General features: G+C 42.3%; 1 protein-coding gene across 1 annotated transcript in view; it reads left to right on the top strand.

Annotated features, from left to right (window-relative positions):
• Nucleotides 1–327: 327 nt before the first annotated feature.
• The window catches only part of HUNK (hormonally up-regulated Neu-associated kinase), a 102,457-nt gene continuing 77,733 nt past the window's right edge, over nucleotides 328–25,051 (top strand). The window contains exon 1 of the mRNA XM_067565639.1: nucleotides 328–924. Coding sequence (XP_067421740.1) covers nucleotides 667–924 — 258 coding nt within the window. The 5' untranslated portion in view covers nucleotides 328–666. The remainder of the gene's footprint in view (nucleotides 925–25,051) is intronic.

Below are 25,051 nucleotides of genomic sequence, written 5' to 3'. Positions count from 1 at the left end.
TTCCCGCCGCGTGTGATCGGATTAAATTACTGCAAATTCAAACTGAATGAGACTTTTCCCCCTCCCCCATCAGAGAGGCAGCCTCAAGCAAAGAGCACCTCTCTCTGCCCAGTGCAGGAGAGACAGACACACACACACACACACACACAGAGGGGAGGGGTAAAGAGAGACAGATCCAATAGGGAAAGGCAGCAAACTGGATTGCACGGGGACTGGAGACAATTGATCTGCGGGAGCTGGCTTTCGCTAGCTCCTCAACGTGATGCGCTGTGTGCTTGCTGCTGCTGGCCCGCCTTCAGTAGTTGTTAGGCTCTCAGTCGCTGCACACAGAGCCCTGTTGCTGCGGCTCTCCGGAGCGAATCGGGTTGGAGCGGCCGCCCCACCTCCCCCAATCTAGCCTCTCGGCGGCTGGTCGGAGGGAACTTTTCTCCTTGCCTCGAGAACGAGGAAGGTAGCCCCCCGCTCCGCTCCCATCCATCCCCACGTGCGCTCGCTCGGGAAGCGATCGCCCTGCTGCAGCCTCTCTCTCTCTCTCTCCTGCTGGCTTGCGGAGCCGGGAGCAGGCACCCCGAGCAGCTGGCGACGGGACTCTGCAGGGACCGGCCCGGCCCCGATGCTGAGTGAAGGGCCCCGGCAGCACTAGCGGCGGGAAGCAGGGGCCGGAGGATGCCGGCTGCGGCTGGCGACGGGCTCCTGAGCGAGCCGCCGACGACGGGGTTCGACGATGGCGGGGAGCCAAGGAAGCCGCCCCTGGGCTCGGAGGGAAGTTTCCTGGCCGCCTGGGTCAGCGCGGCGGGGTCCCGGGAGCGGCTCCGCGATTTCCAGCACACCAAGCGCGTCGGCAACTACCTGATCGGCAGGAAGCTGGGAGAGGGCTCCTTCGCCAAAGTGCGCGAGGGGCTACATGTGGTGACCGGAGAGAAGGTACCGATCCGCCCTCCTCCTCCTCCTTCTCCACCGCACCAGCACCGGCAGTTTCCTTCCCGCTAGCCACCCTCCCCGGCCCGCCCAGCCCAGCGACCGCGGAGCAGCTCCCCGCCGTGCAGCCCCGACCCCGCTCTCTGGGGCAGCTCCCCGCTCTGCACACCCAGCCACGGTGCAACTTCTCACCCCTTCCCCGCCCCAGGGGCAGCTCTCCCTATCCAGCCACCCCAACCCTGGCCACTGAGGCAGCTCCCCTTTCCGCACCCCCACCCAGCCGTCTCCCAGGGGCAACTATCCACCCCACCCCACTTATCCCCTTCCAGTGTGCTCAAAGGGGTATCGCCCCCCATTCCCCGCAGACTCACTAGTAGGGGCTGCTCCCCCCAGTTTACTCACACTCCCCAGTAGCAGATCCCTCTTAAACCATCCCCTCTTCTGGCGAGGAGTAGTGCGGTGTCCCCTATAGTTATGGCCCCAATTGCTCCCTTTTCCAATTGTGATACCGCCGTGTCACTGTATATGGGTTTAAGTTCTCCTGCCCGCCCGTCTGCCCCCAAGTCGGCCATGGGCAGCGTCCCTCCGCATCTTGCGGGGGGGCGGCGCAGCTCTCCTGCTAGCCAGTCACAAAGAGAATGCACTTTTTAATTTGAGCTTTGGGTCAGCTCCACCTATTGAAGGGGGGGAATGGCGAACGGGGGCAGCTCCCCCCCTCTCCTTGTTGCTGGTATGTTGTGGACAGTTCTCCTGCAGGTTGCATTTGTTCCTGAATGGGTTCCTGGGATTTGATTGCATATGTCAGTGGTTTCCAACCTTTTTGAGTGAAAGCCCCACTAGTTAACACTAGGTAAAATGCGCCCTCCCTGGCCATAAACACATATAACCCCTGTAAACACATATAATGATAATAATAATTAATAACAACACTAAATTACATAATAATAACAAATTACTCCTACCTGAGTAAGAAGCTAAGCCTTCCCTGGTGTAGCCGCCACTGCAAGCTGCTTGTGGACCCATCTCTTCCCATCCCTCATGGACTGAGGTTAATGGAGGCAGGCTCTGGGGGTTTGGCCTGGGCTGCTCCAGGCTCCCACAGGCATGAGGCTGCTCCTCTTCAGCTGGTTGCCTGGCAGGTGAGGGGTTGGGAGGGCTGCTCCTCCACTCCACCCAGTGCAGAGCTCCAGGCTCCTCCTCAGCTCCGGCTGGCATGGAGCTTGGGAGGGCTGCGCCCAGCCAGCATGAAGCTGGGGGGGGCCCTGCTCCTCTGCTCTGGCCAGCAGGGAGCTTGAAGTGGCTGTGCCCCATGTGGAGCTCAGGGGGTTAAATGACCTCAGTATTACTGAAGTCTCATGGACCCTCTGGAATCTTTGGTGCACCCCCAAGGGGGGTCTTGCCTCTCCCCAGGTTGGGAACTGTTGGCGTATGCGAAATGAATTTGGGGTTCTCAGTCCGGTGCGGAGCAGATGAGAGTCTGCCACGCCAACCTTCCCCCCACAGCTCAGTTGGCATCGTGTCTGAGCAGAGATTCTCCCACTAGGATTGAAAGTTGCCACTGATTGAAAGAACAGCGGTTGATTAGACCGTCCTTTCTGCCAGACATAGTCCCTCTAACTGGATTTAGGCGCATTGTCTGGGCAGTATGCCTGTGCTGTGCCACTTAGATAGCTGGGTACTTGTGTCTGCAGGGCTATTAATCCATTACCTTTCATTAGTACCAAAGGTGCAAAACGAAAAATCATGGGGGCTTCAAGGGTCACTTCCCATGATGGATAGCATTTTCTGCCTAAGGAAAAATTAACATGGTTCTATATGATAGCAATAAGAAAATGTCTGAGTCGATAATCTACTGAATATTATGACTAGTTTGATTAATGATTCAAACATTCAGACATAAAAGTGATATTTACAGTTTGCCAATGAACTAAGATTTTTGGTAGTTATAGATTTTATTTTCTTCTTAAAACGTTTAATCACTAATGCAATATAGGCTATTGAATTCTCTATCTTCCCTTTTGCTTTTAGTTATAACTATACTGTAAATATAGTGGTAAAGACTATAACCACTTAAACTGTTGCATATCAAGCAGTGTGTGTAATCTGGTATGTCTGCAAGCAAGACAAACAGATACTATTTACTTACTGAGATGAGCTAAGATTTTTTTGGGTTCACTATGTTTATGATTAGAAGTTGTTGACGTTGTCATGCACTGGAAGGTGTAGCACCTATTTTAGTTTTTAAAGGACATGAGTAAGAGATGAAATCATCCTATGGAGACTCACTACTGTTTGTTTATTACTACAGAATCTTTTAGTGAACTCTTACAGCATAAGAACATGAGAATGGCCATGCTGGATCTGAGTAATTGTCCATGTAGCTCAGTATTCTATCTTCTAACAGTGGTTGGTACCAGATGCTTTAGAGGGAATGAACAGACCAGGGCAGTTATTGAGTGAACCATCCGCTGTCATCCAGTCACAGTTTCTGGAGGTCACAGGTTGAGGAACATGCTTAGCATGGGGTTGGGTCTCTGGTAATCTTAGCTAATAGTCATTGATGGATTTATACTCCAAGAAATTATCTAGTTCTTTTTTTATCCCAGTTATACTTTTGGCCTTCGCAACATTCTCTGGCAATGAGTTGCACAGGTTGACTGTATGTTGTGTGAAGAAGTACTTCGTTTTGTTTGTTTTAAACCTGTTGCCTACTAATTTCATTGTGTGAGCCCTGGTTCTTGTATTATGTGAAGGGGTTAATAACACTTCCTTATTAATTTTCTCTACACTATTCATGATTTTATGGACCTCTATTATATAACCTCTTAGTTGTCTCTTTTCCAAGCTGAACAGTCCCAGTCTTTTTAATCTTGCCTCATATGGAAGCTGTTCCATACCCCAGATCACTTTTGTTGCCCTCCTCTGTACTTTTTCCAGTTCCTACAGCACTCAAACATGAGGTCACAAATATTATTAATAGTAACTAGTTGCTGCTTGGCTTGAATAGTACTACTTGGTTTGTCAGTATTAGGAGCATTGGGGGAAAGCCAGTTAGGACTTGTTGACAAAGAGCAATACAATTATTCTGTCCTTGTTTGAGCCCATAAGTCTGTGCCTCTTTTCTAGCCAGCTTGTCAATGGAGAACACCAAGGCTTGTCTAATGCAGGACACTCTGTGATTAGTAAAAACTCATTGGACCTGTTGAGCTAAGGTCATCCCTGGTGTTACTCCATGAAACCATAGGAATTACATCATGGGTGTACTGGGCCTTTGCATAAAATGAGTCCTGATAAAATGGATATGGCTGCAGAAACAATTGTCTGGGAGCACCTTCCAGCTAATGAAAAACTATTAATTTTGAGATGATCTGGCATTTCTAGTTATGTGCAACAAACGAGTGAAAAAATGAGTAGGTTGTTCCACACCGAGCTGAATCTTCTCTCCAAGGAAGGTTTTAACAAGTCTTTTAATATCTTTTTATTTTTTATAAACAGCCTATGGATATGTAGTTAAGTAACATGAATGGAGGTTTGCTTTGGAGACACAGGGTGGTCTAGTGGCTAATGTAAAACATTGGGATTTGGGAGACTTGGGGTCTAGTCCCAGTGTTGCTACTGGGTGGCTGGGGACAAGTCACTTCATCTCAGTGAGCCTCTGTTTCACTTCCCATCCTTTGACTATCTATTGAGACTGTATGCTCTTTGGGGTTGAGGCTGTTTTACTATGTTTGTATGATACCTAGCACAATGGGGCCCCAATCTTCATTGGTGCCTCTCAGTGCTACTGTAATGCAAACAAATACAAACAATAATAAAGTCAGTTAAAAAATCCTAAAAAGAGTTTTCTCTGCAGTTGTTCAGAGTGGGTTTGACAGCTTATTTTAACCAGTCAAATCATGGTAAGCAAATGACAAGAGTATAATGTACTCTAATTATCATGGCACTGTAAATGCAGCTATTGTTAAGCTTGACATGGTTTCCATTATAAATTCTGTGCTCAAGTTTTTAACTCCAGTTGTAGAAGAAACGTATTATGAACTGAAATTTAACAGAGGACTTACCCTGAAACTCACCATGTGAACAATGATAGGGTTAGTGATTATTATGTTTATAAGTGCAAAGAAAATTCCTGCAAATTGCTGCAACAGTATTTCCTTTCAGCATGCATGACCCCTGCCCTGAACTTCAGTCCCTGCATGGAGCTGATGGACACTCAGCTCTTCTGTGTCTATAGCCAACCTCCACAAAGTCCAGCGAGACAGCTGAGCCCTGACTGCAGCATGAGGTGGGAAGACAAATATCTGCTTTCCTGGAGTCCTCTACTCTGTGTATGGGGGACTGGAGTGGGGAGGAGATTAGAGAAAGCACCTACATGAATGAAATTGGGAGAGAGAATCACCTGGGGAGGAGAAATAAAAATGGGAAGAGAATTACACCAGGGTACAGGAGGTGGATCACTAAAAAGGTAAGTTTTACTTACTGGTTTGTTGCTACGTCAATGTCCTTTCCCCAGGGTTTCGTAATATACTAAGAGACAGATTAATGTATTCATTCATTAAGCTTTAATCGGATAGTGCTGGAATCTGCCCGTCTTTTGAGTATTTTCTTTTGATATTTGATATTGATATTGAGTAGTTTCTTGAGAATTCTCAATGACTGCATTGGGACAGTTGAGGAGTAGTAGAGTACTGCTAATATAAGAGTACTGGAATCTTGCCCTGGCCCCTCCAAATTGCATTTCTGATTGCTTAGCAAGAAATGTTCTCTAAGTGTGACACCTTACTTGTCTCCCTATACAGTTAAGAGGGAATGATGAATTGGTCTGGAGCCTGGACTAAAATGCAGGTATTCTGCCTGGCAGCGCAGAGTACTCTCAGTAGGCCAGAAGATGTTGTGTAAAACTTTTTAGCTTATGTAGATGTAAAAAAGAAATAATTTAGGGATCAAACCTGCAAGCTGATCTGTGTAGGCAGACGTGTGTTTGCAGGTGGAGTCCCACTGACTTTAGAGAAGCCCCATGCTGGAATAAAGTCTTCTCAAGTGGTACAGTTTGTGAGATCATGGTAGTTGCTGCATTTTTCTAAATTGACATTTTCCAGGACGCTGATTAGTGCCTTCATGTATTTTGGAAGAAGGAAAAATAGACATTTTTTTTTTTATAAAGCAGTTATTGAGCAAGGCCACTGACTTAATTTCAGTAAAACTGCCTTAAAAACGTGAAGTCTTAGTGCTAATATTTGGTGGCTGCATTGGCACAATCTGAGCCCATTACAGTCATTCAAAATTCCAAGTAAATTAAGGTGTCCAAAGAGGCATGAAGCAGCAGACCCTAACAACTCTGGAGGAGTTAATACATATTATTGGTTCATTAATTTATTTATTCATTACGTCTTTGGAGTAATGAGTCTCCAACTAGGCTCAGATGCATTACAATGCATTGTGTTATTGCACAAGGTCAAGGCAATACAAAGCAAATGCCAAAATTCTGCTGTTACCTCTCCCCGTCACCACTAGGCATTTCAGAGATCTTCAGAAAGACTGTGAGCCAAATCCTGATTACCTTACTCCATGGAGTAGTCTCACTGAAACTAATGGGAGTAAAATTAGATGGATTTGTTCTGGAACCTCTTGCAAACACCTAAAGCATGACAGGGTGAATTAAGGTTAGATTTTTCAGCCTCAGTTATGAATGTCTACTTTCTGAGGGTTTTAGGTCAAATCTTTTACCATACTTTTTGTGGTTTAAGGTTTCTATAATAACAGGCATGTGATTACTTTCTGGTCTTGAAAAAAGACTGGTTATGCTTGATGCAATTAAATGCATTTTAGCTGAGTATAGGACACTATTGAACAGATTATTTTTTTCCCATTGCTGTTTAGATGAAAATATCACAGTCTACAATCTGAAAATTTTGGGGAAAGGGTTGATTTGTAAGATTCCTCAGTTCAGACAATCTTTCTTGCTGCTTTTAAGGCAGCAGTCTTTCTTTTAGGAGCATGCTAATTTAGATTTTTTCTTAAATTATGATTATGCCATCCTTGTTGAGTTAGCTATATTGTAATTCAACGAATGATAGGAAATTCACTCATGGTATTTTCTCAGGTAGTCTCAAACTCAGTGTCTTTAGACTCAGAATGGCTAGTCACTGAGCAATGAAAATCTGACAAAAATAGATTTCACAAGATATTATTCCTTATGGCATTAATGCAGACAGAAGAGGCTATGTCCCTTGAAATATAATTGAGTGAAACTGTCTGTTTGTACTTTCAGTAGGTTGAGGAGGTTGAATGATCTGTTATGTATTCTGATAAAATATATGAAAACCTCTGTATCGTATCATAGTATGACAATATATTAAGACTAGAGACTGTTTTAGAGCCAAAGGTTGCATAAAGGAATTTAAACTGAAATTACATTTAATTTCATTCTGGAATACATCTTGGCACTACAAAAGTAGTTTCAGAAATTGAGTTGCTTGATTCCTAACCCACTGAAAAACCTATTTATCAGTTTCTTTAGAGTTATTGTTGAGCTTAAAAAGGTGCATTTTTAGGTCTTGGTAATCAAGTGTTTTGCATGACAATGCCAACTACTTAGTGGGAAATAGCTACTAAAAATATAATTTTCTAGGTTCTGCCATGAAGATAAAATTATTAATATTAGAGGTGACCTTTTCACAGAAAGTTCTGTTTTTAGAATACATTTTTGTAGCAAACAGGTGCTAAATTGTGTATTTTGGAATCCTGGAAATGCAGGGGTGGGATATGTGGGGAGAACAAATACTCTGTAGAGAGCTGGAAATTCCTATTAACCCTCAGCAGGTGCTCCTTGAATGAAGCAAGTATTTTCAAAAGGCATCTGTATAGCAGGTTCTTTAGAATCGGTCAGTGACAGATTGCTCTGCATACTATTTACAAAATTACATGCTACAGTAGTAGGCACATACTCTTTTGAACTGCATGGCCTGCTTTACCTTTTGAAGTGCTTATGGATGATTGAAATAGGCATATAGGGAACAGTAGAGCTCCAACTCTTCTCTGCAGGTGTTGAGTCACCGGAGCTCTATTTGGCTTTCATTGAGCCTAAATGAGATTCAGTCAGAGAGAGAGGTAGTTACACTGCAGGTTGTATGACTATTCTAGACCAGCCAAGGCAATCAAGTGCCAAGGATTTACTGTGACTAAAAAGACAGACTGCTATGTTAACATTCATTTACATTTAAATGTGTGGGGATAGTGAGAATGTTGGGAGATTCTGTATATAGGAGGGTAAGTCTCTGTCTCTCTCATATCACCTACTTTCCTCAACACTACCCCACTCTCCCATACACAAACAATTGAAGAGGCTATAGATTGCAGCCAGCCTTTTCGGGGTGAGACAGACATAAGAACATAAGAATGGCCATACTGGATCTGACCAATGGTCCATCTAGCCCAATATCCTGTCCTCTGACAGTGACCGGTGTCAGATGTTTCAGAGGGAATGAACAGGACAGGGCAATATTGAGTGATCTATCCACTGTTGTCCACTCCTGTTAGTCAGAGGTTTAAGGACACCAAGAGCATGGAGTTGCATCCCTGACCATCATGGCTAATAGCCATTGATGGGCCTATCCTCCAGGAACTTATCTAATTATTTTCTGAACCCACTTATAGTTTTGGCCTTCACAACATCCCTGGCAATGAGTTCCACAGGTTGACATTGTGTGAAGAATTACTCCCTCATATTTGTTTTAAACATGCTGCCTATTAATTTCATTGTGTGAGCCCTGCTTCTTGTGTTATGGGATGGGGTAAGTAACATTTCCTTATTCACTTTCACATTCACTTTCTCCACACTATTCAAGATTTTATAGACCATTATCGTATCCCCCGTAAGTCATCCCTTTTCTAAGATATTAGTCCAATCTTTTAAATTTCTCATCATATAGAAGTTGTTCCATACTCCTAATAATTTTTGTTACCCTTCTTTGTACTTTTTCCAATTCTAATCTAATCTAATCCAATATATCTTTTTTGAGATGGGGCAACCAGAACTACACACAGTATTCAAGGTGTGGCCATAGATTTATATAGTGGCATGATGGTATTTTCTGCTTTATTATCTATCCCTTTCCTAATGGTTTCTAATGTTCTGTTAACTTTTTGACCACCACTGCATATTGAGCAGATGTTTTCAGTGAACTGTCCATGATGACTCCATGATTTCTTTCTTGAGTGGTGACAGCTAATTTAGACCCCAACATTTTCTATCTACATTTGGGATTATGTTTTCCAATGTGCATTACTTTGCACTTATTAACATTGAATTTTATCTGCCATTTTGTTGCTCAGTCACCCAGTGTTGTGAGATCCATTTGTAACTCTTGTCAGTCAGCTTTGGACTTAACTATCTTAAATAATTTTGTATTGTTGGCAGATTTTGCCAGTTCACTGTTCACCCCCTTTTCCCATATCATTTATGAATATGTTGTGCAGCACAGATCCCAGTACAGATCTTTGGGGGAGCCCACTATTTACCTCTCTCTGCTGTGAAAACTGATAATTTATTCCTACCCTTTGTTTCCTATCTTGTAATCAGTTTCTAATCCAAGAGGACCTTCCCTCTTATCCCATGACTGCCTTGTTTGCTTGAGAGCCTTTGGCGAAGGACCTTATCAAAAACTTTCTGAAAGTCCAAGTACAGTAACTCAACTGGATCACATTTGTCCACATGTTTGTTGACACCTTCAGAGAATTCTAACAGGTTGGTGAGACATGATTTCCCATTACAAAAGCCTCCTTGACTCTTCCCCAATATATCTTATTTATGTATGTGTCTGGTAATTCTATTCTTTATTATACTTTCAACCAATTTGCCTGGTAGTTCTCACCAGCCTGTAATTGTCAGGATCACCCTCTGGAGCGTTTTTTAAAAAATGGCATTACATGAGCTGTCCACCAGTCATCTGGTACAGAAGCTGATTTAAGCGATAGGTTGCATCCTACAATTAGTAGTTCTGCAATTTCATATTTGCATTCCTTCAGAACTCTTGGGTGAATGCCATCTGGTTCTGGTGACTTATTGCTGTTTAATTTATCAATTTGTTCCAAAACCTCCTCTATTGACACCTCAGTCTGGGACAGTTCCTCAGATCTATCACCTAAAATGAATGGTTCAGTTGTGAGAATCTCCCTCTCATCCTCTGCAGTGTAGATTGATGCACAGAATTCATTTAGCTTCTCCGCAATAGCCTGGCTCTTTTACCATCTTGATCACCAGTTGTTCCACTGATTGTTTGGCAGGCTTCTTGCTTCTGATGAATTTAAAATAGGGATATAAAAATTTGTTTAATTAATCCATGCCTCCTTCCTGCCCGCCCCACCCCCCAGCAAGAGCTGCCCAGCGGCTCTCAATTGCAGGGAGCCGAGCCCAGCTGCGGCTCCTAACCTCCCCCACCCCTGTGCTCTGTGCTGGGCTCTCCGCCTTCCCTCAAGCAAGAGCTGTCCAGCTGCTCTCGCTCGTGGGGAGCCGAGCCCAGATGCTGCTTCCTCCCCCCGTTTAAACGATAATCAGCTGTTTAAAACGTTTAAACAGCTGATTACCATTTCAACGTTTAGGCTTTTACATCCCTAATTTAAACTTTTTTTTTGCTGTTAGTTTTTGTGCCTTTTGCTAGTTGCTCTTCAAATTCTTTTTTGACTTAATTATACTTTTATGCTTGGCTTGACAACTCTTATTAGAGCCTGTATATATTCATTCCTAATCAGCAAGAGGAGTGGCTGTTGAGCACAGCCAAGGCTGTCCTCTTCACCATCAGAGCATCCTGATTCTATTCTCACATATGCTGGTTTTACTAGTGTAAAACCACTCCATTGATTCTCATAGTTACTCATGTCTTAAATTTGTTTGTAATCAGACTCTAGCCCAATGGCTCTGGAAGCATCAGACTGGGAATAGCACTATCATGAGGCTACCGGGTAAGTTCATTTTACTCTACTTTTATCTCATAGAAGGTTCACGCAGACACATGACCAGAGAAATAACAATTCATATATTTAAGCAGTCATGAAAATCATGAAAGACCCTATTCTGCAAGGTGCAATTGCCCTCGGTTGATTAGGACTTCAGCTAACATTGAGGGCCCACAGCTCCTTGCAGGATTTGACTAAAACATTAGTACAATTACTTTATGAAAGTTAGGATGAAGAAACACTTAGATTTGTGGACTATCCATATATATTTTAAAATATTGAACTTTGAAGAGACATGGACATCATGGCATAAGCTTTGGATGAGATATAGTTGTCCATCAGTTCTCAGATCTCTAACTAAAAATATTTGTGTTGCCATGCTGATTAGAATTATAATGGATTCCAAACTTTCCTTTAGAAATACTATGTTTGCCACAAATGGAAGAAACGATTAATTGTAGACTATTTTTTAACAGAGTTCTGGATTTTTATTAATGTTTCAATTAGTGTCTCAAGCTACTTATTTTTAAATTGTTTCTCTTTTGAAAGATATCCATTTAAATCAAACAAAACACAAGTCGCTTTACATCTCAAACCTACGTAAACTAATCACTGAAGTTTTCCTTTCGAGGTGTATGAGCAAGATGATCACGTTCATGTTATAGTCAGAAGAGATGATGTGTTGGTCTTCAGTATTGTTTCAAATAGTTTTGTTTCTTAGGGTAAGTCTACATTACAAAGGCGTTACCATATAGCTGTACTGGTGTATCTATACTGGAAGAGCACCCTAGTGGAGACTCATCTTATACCAGCAAAAAGAGTTATTTTGCCAGGGTAGTTAAACCACCTCCTCGAATGACATAGGCTACATTGGCAAAAGGACTCCTTTGCCACTATAGGTGCATCTACATGAGGTTTTTTGCTGGCATAGCTATGTCAGTCAGGGGTATGGTTTTTTCATACCTGTAGCCGGGAGGTGTGGCCTCCCTCTGAGGTTGACTCAGAGGGAGAGCCAAACCCACCCTGGGGGTTTGAGCCCAGAAGGACACCATCTGACCGGAAGCAGGTGGGCGGGCCCAGGCCTTTACAACCCAAAAGGACACCACCTGACTGGAAGCAGGTGGGTGGGGCCAGGCCTTTAAAACCCAGGCCTGCTAGCTCAGTCAGGCCCCGGCGGCCAAGGGAGAAGGAAACGTCTTCCTTGGGGCTCGAGCCAAGGGCCGTACCAGAGACCCACACAGAGGGGAAGCTGCCGGTCCTACCCACAGCGTGGGGCCCTGCCGATCCGGAGGAACTGCCTGCTGCCTGGGACCCGCAAGAAGGCCTGCCTGAGCTACCTGCTGCTTGGGACCCGGAAGGAGGCCTGCCCGAGCTGCCTGCTGCCTGGGATCTGGAGGAGCTGCCGGCTGCCTGGGACTTGGAGGAAGGCCTACCCGAGCTGCCCGCTGCCGGGGACCCCAAGAAGCTGCCGACCCTGCCCACTGCCTGGGACCCAGAGAACCTGCCAGCGCTACCCACTGCCTGGGGGCCTGAGGACTTGGAGAAACTGCCCTCCGCAGAGGACCCTGTGCAGTTTCCGGAGCTGCCACCGATTGATGGGGAAAGATTCGTGGGACTCCCGCATGCCCTCGAACCCAGCAACCCAGAGGAAGGCGACGAAGCCCAGATACTTTAGACATAGGATGGGAGGAAGGAGCCCAGGGAAGCCGACTGTGGTGTGGCTGAGCTGTGGCTTGCTGGAGCCCCGCCGACCCAATGATGGGACACCCTGTCACTGACAGGGTCCTGGGCTGGGACACAGTGGAGACTCCCCTCCCCTCCTCTCCTCTCCCCTCCCCTCCCCTCCCCCTCCCCTCTTTCCTCACCCTGACCTGGGGTGGATGTCGGCTAACGCCGGAGCCTGTCCCTTACTGCCCTACCCTACCCTGCCTAAGGGCCGGGCCACAGACTGCGGCTCAACTTGCTAAGGGCGCGAGCGTGTACGTCTGCTTCTTCCTGCCCTCCCAGACTGGCAGTCCATAGACTACTGACTTCCCGGGCTAAGAACCAGAGACTGCTGTCCCTCTGCCCTGCCCTGCCAAAGGGCCAGGCCTTAGACCAGTGTTTCTCAAATAGTGTCCCGCGGAACTCTGGGGTTCCGCGGGACAAGTCGAAGGGTTCCACAAAAAAGCGGAACCACGCCGTCAAAATAAACCTAAATCGTGTGCCGTCGAAATAAACCTAAATCGCACGCCATCGAAATAAACCTAAATCGCGCGCCGCCAAACAGCTGATGGGGCCGCCGATCAGCTGCTAGCGCGCCGCCAAACAGCTGCTAGCGCGCCGCCAAACAGCTGATCGCGGCGCTGAAAACTGCTCAGATAGCCCGCCGCCGAAAGCTGCCTTCACTGCGCCGCCGAAAAGGGGTAGATAGTTTGGACTTTTTGGCGGAGGGTCTGGCATGGCTGGGCAAGGGTTCTGGGGGGGAAATATAATTGAGAAACACTGCCTCAGATTGTTGCTTGCCCTACCAAGGGCTCGAGCCTACCTGGGTTTGCTTACCTGCCCTCCCGAGGGCTAAGCATGAGACTGCTTCCTCGTCTGGTCTGAGGGCTTGAGACTATTTCCCACTGCTGGCCTGTTCCTGATAGCGGGCCAGACCCTAGACCAGTGGTTCTTAACCTTTCCAAACTACTGTACCCCTGAAGCCTGAGTCCCACCCCCATGGGGCTGAGGCATGTAACTTAGTTTCATGGTGCCCCTGTGGCTCCAGGCAATTGCCTTTCTTGCCACCCCCAATACCAGCTCTGCACTTGCGACCCCTCTAAACCCCCAGGTTGAGAAACACTGCCCTAGACTGATAGCGTGCCCGCGGGTCGAGAGACTATTCCCCTAAGAGGGGGCAGCCTGAACTCAGGCTCGCCCTAATGAGGGCTGGAGGCGGCCCCCTTGATTTGGACTCCCCAAAACCGTAGGCACCAGGAGATTGACTCAGAGGGAGAGTCCCTGGTGCTGCCCCTACAGGGAAACTTCTACAATACCCTTGACCAACATGACTATGCCAAGAAAATCTTGTAGCATAGACCTATATTAAGCGTCTGATCATCTCCAGAGAACCAATGGTTGGAAGTTAAAGCCAGACAAATTCATAAGGCACAGATTTTAACAGTGACGGTGAAAACCATTGGAACAAACTACTAAGGGACATGGTGCATTCTCCATCTCTTTAAGTCTTTAAATCCTGAAATCTTCACTGGATGCCTTTCTGAAAAAAATGCTTTAGTCAAACACAAGTTGTTGGGCACAATACAGGGATAAATGTGTGAAATTCTGTGCTCTGTGTTACACAGGAGACAAGATTAATCTAATAAGATTAATCTAATTGATCTAATGTTCCCTTCTGGCCTTAAAATATTTAAATTGTTAACACCCAGGTTTTGCTTAAAGTATCAATTTAAAAAATCATCTTTTTTAATGAGATTCCAAAAGACAACAAGTTATACTAAAAGAAGGAATGAATCAGTTTTCTTTTTAAATGATCTAGCTGGTGCACCAGGGGAGGGATTGGGCCTGGCCAAAACACACTACACCCTAGTTGTTGCTGACTGGTATAAAATTGCCCTGGGGACTGACGTCAGAATATGGGAGGTTGCCATACTAAGCATAGAAACAGCAAGCTATGGGAAATCTGGTCTGTGGTCTATAGCTTTCCAGGGAAAGTTTGCATTCTCATGTTGTGATACAGTAGTATCTTTCTCTTGGAGAATTTAAGATTATACAGTAGAACCTCAGAGTTAAGAACACCAGAGTTATGAACTGACCAGTCTACCACACAACTCATTTGGAACCAGGGGTACGCAATCAGACAACAGCAGAGCAAATACAGTATACTACAGTACAGTGTTAAATGTAAACTACTAAAAAAAGGAGAAAAGTTAAAAATTTTTTTTGATAAGGTAAGGACATTGTTTCTGTGCTTGTTTCATTCAAATTTAGATGGTTAAAAGCATTTTTCTTCTGCATAGTAAAGTTTCAAAGCTGTGTTGACTCAATGTTCAGTGGTAAACTTTTGAAAGAACAACCGTAATGTTTTGTTCAGAGTTACAAACATTTCAGAGTTACAAACAACCTCCATTCCCGAAGTGTTCATGACTCTGAGGTTCTGCTGTATTCAGAACCCTTGCCTCTATGTTGAAGATCACACATGTCAAAATCTGCAAGTACAGTGTGTCAGATTCTCTGCTGGTATGAGTTGGCACAACTCCATTGACATCCATGGAGCTGTACCAGTTTACACCAGTGAAAGATTATGACCCTGTGTATGAATCAAATACTACAAATATTGTACATTTAGATTGTTAACCTGTTTGTTCTATTGGCATGTACTACAAGTGTCCTTCAGAGATCAACACTTTTGGTTCAGTTTTAAACATTCTGTGTCAGATCCACTGAATGTGATCACTGGCACTGGAGGAGGAATCAGAAGAGGCAGTGGTGGTTGTGGATTCACTATTTTACTACCAGCAGTGACTTGGAGTTCCTTCCAAAGAGAGAACTTTCGTCAGTGACCAAAACTCTTTAAGAGTATTGCCAGCAGAAGCTGTGCTGAGTCTGTGCATCCTGTATTTGTATCGTCTCCCCAGGCCCATTGCTGCCATTTTTTAGATATTTAGGGCTTGGTTCTGACAGATGTTGAGTGCTTCAAGCAAGAGGCTGTGCACCCTAATGTGTTATTGCCAACCCAAAGTGTTCTAAACTCCTGAGTCAGACCTCCCAGAATCATGAGATTAGCTTAAAAATCATGAGCATTTAAAAATACAGTTTGGGTTTTTTTTCTTTGCCTTCTAGTTTCTGAGCATTTAGGGTGCACTCAGGTCACATTTTCAGCTTTTCTCCTCAATCATCAGGGCTAGAACTTTACTTTTTAGAAATGAAAACTGGGGGGACACACATAATTACCTGAGTCCAGGAGGCAGAGATTTAAGAAAAACTCCAGGTATTGTGTGACTGAAAATTGTGAGAGTTGGCAACACTCATTGATTTCAATGACTTGTGGGATCAGGACATGGATCCTGTTAGAAATTTGGCCTGTTCTTTTGGCTTTTATCGCACAGTACTGCATGTATAATGTCAGTTTTTTAGGTGCATTCTGTTTCTCACCATGAGCATTTAATTAGTGGCTTTGTTTGTCATTGGGTTCACAACACATTCTTTAAATGTTATAGATGTAGAAGAGCTTGTTTTGAAAAATATTTACTGTAAAATTGGTACAGTGAGCTTCTTCCAGGAAGACTTTTTTCTGTTAAAAGCTACCACTTGTGAGATATCTTTCATGTTTGTTTGTGAAAGCCTAAGTAAAAGCAGTGAAACTTAATTCCCTATTCTTACAAATGGGAATATACAGCATTCAGTGTATATAGCCCCATAGGCGTACATGATATTTTACTTTCGAGTAGGGGCTTGAAATTTTGCAAGGGGATGGCCTTCATGCCAGAGATGTGTGTTTTGCCATCTCTGACATAAAAGCTTGTGAAGCACTCAGATACTGCAGCAATGAGCACCATAGAAAAACCCATGAGGAAATTAATAATTCTGTCTTCAGAGCAAGGTTTGAATAGTGCATAGTAAATAAGGCCTTGGGCCACACATATATTGAACTTTGAGGCTAAAACAAAATATTGAATAGCTGCTTTTTAAGTGAGCACTGGACATTCTGTGCACAGAATGAGGTAGCAGTCCTGTGGAAAAAATTGTATGTGATCATATTATTCAAGATTATATAATAACGCAGATGCACAAGGGGGGCAACTTAATCTTAATTCTGCCTAATTTTTGAGTGCTTGACTTTGCAGTCTTAATAATGTTCTTTTAATATAGTTTTCTTGTATGTCATTTTTATTTAAATTACTGAACAAATGCCTGTATAAATGTGAAATAATTTATCTGTCAAATAATTGTATTTAGTATATAATTGGAAGGATTTTATGTCAAGGTTGTAGTGACTTCAGTAGGAGTTTTGCCTGAATGAGGACTGCAGTATTTGGCGCTTTGTCAGCACAGCGTGGCATAACGCATGTTATGGAGCAGTTAAGGATTTTAACATAAGGCAGGATAAACATCATGCTGTTGATATGCAATCACCTGTTCATTACTTCTTATGTAATCACCTGCTCGCAATTTATTCATCTGGAGAATAACCAGTTTCAACAGGAGCCTATTACAAAGCTGAACTCTTCCCTCTAACCACCTGTTGTTCTATGTTGCATGTTTGGAGTAAGCAAAATGGTCTTTAATAGTCTGAGAGGCTGCTCACTATTCCAATCTATCTTTCAGGAATCTTGTTTTAATATTTTTCAGCTGTAGCTCTCACATGTGCATCAATTCAAATCGCTGCAGAACATGTGGCAGTTGCTTATCCTCTTGAGATAATCTGCTTTCAAGTTTACATTCAGCAGTTTTTAAGGCGTCACTAACAGTGCCTGTCAGTAGCGCTTGCTTTTCATATATACCATCATAATTTTAGTTATTGATGTCAAATGGGGGGAAATATCCAGTGTTTAGATTAAATTGACACCAGGTGTAAGTTTTTATTGATTCTCACATCTGGGTCCTTGTATTTGCTCTTGAAAGTTTTGTATTTTTAACATTTCTAATGAAGTGTAAAGCTGTGTGCCTGCTTTTGGAGGCATGTGTTACATATAAATGTCTTGTTCATTAAAATGTGTCCCACTCTCTGTCTCAAAATGGGCCTTATTCATTTCTGTGTTATACTCTTGATGTTATACCAGGGTTGCTTTTGCACTGGTGAATAGCGGGATGCTACTATTTATCTTCATAAATTTCAGAAGACATAAAGCAACTCACATTTCCCCTTCCCTTTGCCATTCATGAGTTGTGTGTTTATCCCAAACTCAGGAAAATGAAAGGTAATAGTGTATAGCATTTATCATCTTTATTTACGGGGGATGATCTAAATTCACAAGTAAAGCAGCCACTTAACTGTTGTGACAAACCATCCCATAACACATGAGTTGTAATAGTCTGTCTAAAACTGAGCAGTTATGTGTTGAATAAACAGCAATATTTAAAAATGAGCTGTTCGATGTTATATTGGTTACATCCTTCTCCAAGTTTTTCAAGGGAATATCTACAAATATCTGAAAAGTGTAAGTACCAAGGTAGAAGAGGAGTTATCAAGGATGATTATAAGGGTGTTTCAGTAGGCGTAAAGGGATATAACTGAGCAACGAAAAACTTGTATTGGCCTTCAGCAAGTATTTCCTAGCAGCGTGATCTAATAGCCTGCCCAACTGTTTCCTATGGGAAGTGGGGGACGACTCAATACTAGAGTTATTTAAAACTGAATTGGACAACCTCCATCCACCTCCGTTGAACATTTGTTTGTGATTTGATTTCAAATTCCAAAGTGACTAAGACGGTGAAATCTAATGTGTTGGGTGTAAACATTGCAAATCTACAGTGCTTTAAATAAATACATTTGTTTTGTTATCCCTCCCATTAGTAGCAACCTCAGGAATAGGTTCATTAGGATTGTATAGTCACTAAAGTTAAGAGTTCGAACTCTCTCTCTCAAACACTTTCCCTGATACCTTCCTAAACAACATTTTATCTGCTGGTGGGCAGTGGTCCCCCCATTGGGTTACAGCCTATGACACTTCTAGCTGGCTGATTCAGGAAGTGCCAATAAAGTGAATGAAAATCTTATTTTGTATATTTCCTGAAATTACTGATTTCAATATGAGTATCTTTATACCAGTATAAATGTGTGTCCACACCAGGGGGTTGTACTGCTTTAATTATATGTTTCTAAACTGATAATGTTAAAACTATACAAAAACTGTGTGTGGAGCAGCCCTTAATGGAGTGAACTCAGTCTAGTCCTTCCTTCACTAGAGGAGAGGTCAATGCAGTTAAGATCCAGGGTCTGTAAAGGGGACCACCTGTGAAAAATAAACAGAAAGCTGGAGTTGCACTTACTAAAGATTCCTTTTTTTTTTTTTTTTTAAAGGAATGCTTCACTGCCCTGCCCTCCGAAATGATGTTTAGTTTTTGATCATGTAATGCTGTTCTTTGCATTGTTACTGAATTGTTACTGCTATGGAAAGGATCTCCAAATGGAGAGAATAGAAAAGAATAAAGATTAAAGTTACTTGACTTTCTGCCTTTTGTGGAAGATTTATATAAAAGAGAATACATTCAGTTTCTTATGTATAATATTCATGGAGCTATGAGACACAAAATATGTAATAATTGTGCTATCTTGAAACACCTCTTTTCTTGGTTCTCAACATCTGCAAACTTTTTGTCACTCGAGTTATAACTCCATATAAATAATGGCGCTGAGCCTTAAACCTCCTATACACCAAAAGCAGAAGCATTTGTTGCTCTGGTAAGTGTCATTTTTCCTCTAACAAAACTATAAAGCTACATCAGTATTAAAGAAATTTATATGAGGGATACTGACTTTTCTGCATACCTAGTTATGCATTTCATCACTGAAATGTGAAACCAGGACAGTTTTATGTGTAACATATTACAAGTCGATGAACATGGAAGTTAGAAGATTCATAAGTCGGGGCTCCCTTGTAAGGGTTGCTGTTAACGCAACATTATTATTTGGTATCAGTTCTCCGTTTTTGTTTCCCCAAATGTAACCTGAGAGCCTCATTCATCTCACTGTGACAGACAAAATTGTCAGCATTAAAAAGTCAGGTTATACTTTATCAGAAACAGCTGCATAGGATATGGTTCATTTGTGACCCAGGCATAAATGACGCTTTGCTGTATTTTAGACATAGCTGTTTTATGTTGTTCTTACAACTTAAAAGGGCCATGTTTAGCTCCAGCGGACCTCTGTTTTGTAACAGTTGTCACTTTGGCTTTCCCCAGGACCAGTCATTTGTAGCATCAGTTTGGTCAACACAGAATAGGGACCACACTTGCCTTAACAAGTTTTCCATCTGTCACATTGATCACATATCACTCCTCATTGATTTGTGTAACAGCCCCTGAAAATTCCTTTCCTCTGACTTGATTATACTTTGAGCTCCAACTAGCTTTCTTGCTGAGTGACAGAGAGCATTATAGCAATGTGAGCTTTACCTTATGTATGGGCGAAAATCCTTCTTTGAAAAATATTCGGTATTTGGAAAGTGATCTTTGATGAACACTTTAAATCTAAATTGCCAGGCAAATCACATTGTTTCAGACATTCAAGTGTATATTTTCTCCTTGCTGTGTCTGATCCAGACCTTAAGGCCGGTTTTGACAGGCTTGTAAGGATTTCCTTTACAACATCATTATGGGGACCATCATTTATCTGTTTCTGGCCTTCTGCCTTGTCTTACTTCTATCCATCTCTGCCTAATCCTAGCTTACTCGTATATAGCCTTAGATACTTGGGAGGTGAAAATTTGCTGGTGTCACTAGGGACACCATTCCTGCCACCCGATTCATTGGTTGAACAGGAGAGTACTGAGAGGTCAGTAGAACTGGCTTCTTTCTCTCAAAGATTGAGTGGATCCTCCATGACTCCTGGAATCATACCTCCATGGAGAATCACATGATCTCTCTCACACCCAGGTTTACAATGTAGCAGTTCAAAATACTGCTTTCCAGTCTACTGAGCCATACAATGGCTACATGACACCAACATGACAAAACTCATTTCTCGTGCATTGGATCCACATATTCATGGATATTTGTCAGTTCATCAGTTGGCGGTGGAACAGACAGTGATTAAACTTGTGGACAAGTCTGCTTTTGTAGAGATGGCTTATCTCTGATTTCCTTGAAATGAATAGCTAATCTATAAATAAGGTGAATAAAGAGTTGGTTAACTTTCTGGTGATATTTGTAAAGAATGTCTGCAAGTTCCTCAGAAATCATAACTTGAAAGATGCATAAAAACCTAAAGCATTAATATTTATTAAGGACACTCATTGCTAGGGAAAATATGTTGCTGCGCAGGATGGTCAAAGAATCCCTTAGAAAATTTTAGTAAAGGGATTCACAAAATACGCCACTTTAAAACTTACAGATCCAAATAGTTAATAATGCTCTATGAACTGGGTGCTATGGACCCCAGAGTATTTAAGCACCTGCCTGACTTCAAGCACGTGTCTTCTTGATTTCAATTAGCCTACTTACATGCTTAAAGTTAGTCGTATGTTTGTTTCTTACTGAACTGGGGCCCTGGTGCAAGAAGTTTTATCTTGAGACAGCAAAACTGTGAATTCTATCTCTTGAGAAAAGAGCAGTCACAGCTGCATGTACCCTGCTCACATCTTAGCAGCTTACATGAAAGGATTTTGTTGTTGTTCAAACAATGGCAATATTGGTCAATTTCAGTAATGGATTTGCTTGGAAAATCCTTGAATCTGCACACCTATCTTTTAAGATCATGGAACCTGTCATCTGAAAGACTGTTCAGGCTCTGTGATATCTTTAGATACTTGTTGCTAAATTTTGTCTTCTAGAACAAACAGTAAAGACCAAACACTTAATGAATCTGACATTTTCTAATCCTTGGATGCTTCTATTTCATTTGTTGAAAGCAATGACCATTTCACTGAACAAAAATCCAAATAACAGAGACCTACATTTTCAAAAGTGACAACTGGTCATTTTGGGTCCCTCAGTGCTTGGGTCCCCAACCTGAGATACCTTAAAAGGGCTTGATTTTCAAAAAGTGCTGAGCATCCCACGTTCTAAATATCTGTCCCCTTTAAGATGTCTCAAGTTGGGCACCCAAAATCCTGATAGAGCCTGAAAATTTGTGTGGTTTGTTTGTTTGGTTTAAATTAAAGCAGTGTTAAATATAAAGTAAAACTACAGGTGATGTCAGATATGTAGCCCAAAGAAAATACACAGGGCAAAAAAGAAAGGATATACATCAAAATACATGCTTTATGTGCATCTTTAAAAATACAAATAGAGATGAACTTGCATAAATGTATGTAACCCATGCTTGCACAGTAGGGCTTTTTGTCTCCCTCTATGGCTGGACTACATACAGGTTTGAGTCAGTTTACAAATCTGGGTGTTTTACCTCAGGCAGTAGAGGTTTATACTTTCAGATCTAGAGGACCTAGGTTAAATTCCTTGCATCTGATAAACCATTCTCGGTGCCATGCTACATCAGCCCATACCTGCAGTCCCTGAAGTTTCTTTTCTCTTATGTTATATTTATTATGTAGAGCCAAATCCTAGAATGTTTAATGGCCCTTACTAAGGCATATCTCCTCTTAATTCTTAATCCTGCCTCAGTTAAAGACTGCAGGATATGGTTCTTATTTGAACTTATAAGATACTTTGTGGAAGGAAACAAAACAAACAAAATGTGTAGGGTAGAAGGGGAGATTCTTTCAAAATTATCTTGAAATTGTTAGGCTCCAATCCTGCAAAGGCATGTGTGCACTTCTACTCCAGAGTAAAGTTACACAGATGCATAAGTCTTTACTAGATCAGGGCCTAAGGGTGTAACTGTTTTCCTTTTGGCAGAGGGTGATTCCCAACCATCTCACTTCAGACTCTATCCAATACACTCTGACCCCAGCCTCATGACCATTCCCTCCAGGAATCTTGTGTTCTGCAGCTGGGAGGATGTGCGTCCATTAATGCGCATTACAACTTCCTTTCTGACAACCAAACCTGTTTTTCCCATATGCTAGTGCAGTGTGTAACTGACAAGCCACTGGAAAATTTTATAAGAAATAGAATGATAGTGTATCTTAACTGGAGCATGTCTTTGAGGCTTGTCATGGAAAGTTATATAGCGGAATTGACATTTTTAATGTAAAACCATTTTGGATAAAGCTTTTGGCTGCTAAAAATACTATTGCCTTCTAGCACTTTTGTATGTATTGGAAGATCAGCTCTACAGTGAGCTTGTCTTTTTTTTTTTTTTTTTTTGCATCCTACTTTGTGATGGGATCCAACATTTGGTTTCCCACTAGCAGGACATTTCTAAGATGCCATGACTTGAATTACTTATTGAAATAGAACTGTGGTTTAGGCATAAAGAATACAAATTTTTTAGTGGTAAGTTTCTTGCGCCATGGGGTATTTACATGGAATCAGTTTAAAGAAAATCTATCTCTAAATAAGACTGAGCCCCTTGTCTAACAGAACTATATTCCTTTCATGTTAGCATAGAAGAGTAAGGAAAATACATAATTAGCTTTGTACATTTGTACTGCCCAGAAAATATTTTTCTTCAATAATAGAAGTGCTATTTTTTGGCTCACATTTTCCCCCATTCACTGTTTAATTCAAAAGGAAGGGAACAAACAATAACCAAATATGACAGTGACGGGTGCACACAGTAGAGGGAATGGCTCCCTGGCATACATCCAATGAGCACATAGAAGTTCCTTCTCTCCAATACTATGTAATAGCTCAACTGCTGGGCTTTGGGTTGGCATGAGAGGACAGTACCTGCTCTAGGCACTGCGCTTCCTTCACAACCTGGTAGATTCTGCACTGGGATTTCAATCAGGAAACAATGAGTCTTATCCTGGGCCAGTCTATCTTGTTGGACTCTATACTGGCCCAGGATAAGATGCTCTGGTGGAAGGGCAAAGCATTTTGAGCAGATGGATGTGGAACACCTGATTAGGGGAGATCAGAGGGAGCCTGACTGCTTTCAGATCTAAATGCAAGACCTGCCTGTAGGATAAGTTATTCTTCAAGTAATAGCATGTTCCCAGGAGCATCCCACACTTGGGAAGATTGGGTTGGGAGGAAGGAAAGCAAATCTTCTCTTCTTCCCCAGATACATACACTGGAGACAAAGGAGGCTGTGAGACCACTTCCATTTCAAGCTTGTTTAGAGCTGTTTTTACTGCAACTGTTGTATGGTATTTTGATATGACAAAGGAGAAACATTTCTGACAAGGAACTTTTAGGCCAAGTTTGTTCCTGACATAACTCCATTGACTTCAATAGGACCAATTAGGCTAGGGATTAAATTGTCCCCTTCCTCTCCCATTACACACCATTCTTAGTACACTCTCAGCACAATAGTTTATTGGCACAATCCAGAAAAACAGAATTTGCTCACATGATGTGTCACAGAACGGTACAAACTTCAGGAAAGCAATTGAATCTAACAATATAATTCTAGGAAACTGAAACCCAAATATGCCCAGTTACTCATCTGTGTATTTCAAAACACAAAGTTACCAAAACCATTTATTTATTTGCATGGCAAAGATTTAACCAAAAGTGAAGTGTGGGGATGTCAAGAGCCATTGTTTCCACCACTTCATTTTAATCTCTTGCTTTATTTTTTATTATTATTTTATTATTTCTACTATAGTGCAGTGTAAGAACTCTGATCAAGGCTCCATTGACTTAGGCACTGTGCAAACAACACAAAGACAGTCTCTGTCTCTGACAGCTCCCAGTCTAAGATTTGGGAGAGCAAATAAAATAAAAATAAAATGAAATGAAAAGACCTGCCCAGAGTAGATTTTAAATCTTAAATTTGTTTAGATACTTAGCTAATATATAAAATATTTTCTGTAGCAAATCCCTTTTTCCTTATAGGTGAGGTTTTCAGCATTGGGGGGAAATGGTGTATGTTAAAGATGTGGGGCCATATTCTACTTATTTATACTGTGTCAAATGTGGAGCAACCCCATCGTGGTGAATGGGATTATTCAAGATTGTCCCTAGTTTAACTGAATGCAGGGTTTGGTCCTTCAATTTTCTTTTACATGGCAAAACATGAGGATATTGGGGGACAAGAGGAACATTTATACTGTGTGTGTATATATAAAATATCAAAACAAAAACAAACAACTTACCTCATGGGAGGCAACCCTTGCACAGCCCCTGCACTGATGGGTGCCTTTCATTCAGGAAAGGAAGGAAACACAGGAAGGAGAGCAACACAGGAAAAAAGAATAGAGTGAAAAGGGGCAATAAAAACAAGAAATGGGAGAGATTGAATGAGACAAAAGAGCTAGAAAAAACTTTTATAAGAAAATACCCAGATGAAACTTGCTAGGGTAGTTGTGTATTTTGGTCTATTGTTATTTCTTTTTAAGTCTGTGGAGACTTTTTTAAACACAGAGATTTCTGAACAAACCATAGGGTCTTTTTTTCTTTTCTTTTCTCCCTCAATTGCTGGCTTCATTTCTGCTGATCACTGCTTTCAGTATCTATTCAGTGC

This window comes from Emydura macquarii, unplaced genomic scaffold, assembly GCF_026122565.2.
Source record: "Emydura macquarii macquarii isolate MOO-44397 ecotype Brisbane River unplaced genomic scaffold, CSIRO-AGI_Emac_v2 contig_2681, whole genome shotgun sequence".
Lineage (NCBI taxonomy): Eukaryota > Metazoa > Chordata > Testudines > Chelidae > Emydura > Emydura macquarii.
Note: the sequence above shows the minus strand (reverse complement) of the source record. Positions and strands in the feature narration are given on the sequence as shown.